Source organism: Pterocles gutturalis, unplaced genomic scaffold (assembly GCF_000699245.1).
Source record: "Pterocles gutturalis isolate BGI_N339 unplaced genomic scaffold, ASM69924v1 scaffold8736, whole genome shotgun sequence".
Taxonomy (NCBI): Eukaryota; Metazoa; Chordata; class Aves; order Pterocliformes; family Pteroclidae; genus Pterocles; species Pterocles gutturalis.
The window spans coordinates 11303-11767 of record NW_010100286.1 but is presented as its reverse complement, the minus strand read 5'-3'; the positions used below and the strand labels follow the sequence as shown (position 1 = coordinate 11767).

Genomic DNA, 465 nt, shown 5'->3' with positions numbered 1-465 from the left:
ACAATTAATTCAATTATTAATTATTGAACTTCATAAAATTGGCCTTGACCCATGGGTCCAGCCTGGCCAGACCCCTCTGCAAAGCCTCCCGACCCTCCAGGAGATCAACACCCCGCTGGGTTTGGTGTCACCGGCGTCCCCCAACCCAGCAGCACCCCGAGCCCTACCCGTGTGCGTGCGCTTGTGCCGCTGCAGCTCGTCGGAGCGGGTGAAGCGCTTTCCGCAGAGGACCCAGGTGCAGACGAAGGGCCGTTCCCCGGTGTGCCACCGCAGGTGAGCTCGGAGGTGCGAGGTTTTACCGTAAACCTTCCCGCAGCCCGGGATGTGGCAGATGTGTTGCTTTTTTTTACCTGGATCCCCAGAACTTCTGAAAAAAAAAAAAAAAAAATCCCAAAGAAAGAGTTAAACCAACTCCAGCTGGCTGGAGGGGAGGGAAAATGGGGCCAAAAAAAAGGCATTTTTGGG

At 54.6% G+C, this 465-nt stretch overlaps 1 protein-coding gene across 1 annotated transcript in view; it reads right to left on the bottom strand.

Moving 5' to 3' along the window:
* Positions 1-167: 167 nt before the first annotated feature.
* Positions 168-465, bottom strand: part of LOC104465949 (transcription factor Sp1-like) — a gene marked incomplete at both ends in the record, with an annotated part of 11181 nt that continues 10883 nt past the window's right edge. Inside the window, 1 exon segment of the mRNA XM_010079201.1 lies at positions 168-371. Within this exon segment, the coding sequence (XP_010077503.1) occupies positions 168-371 (204 nt within the window).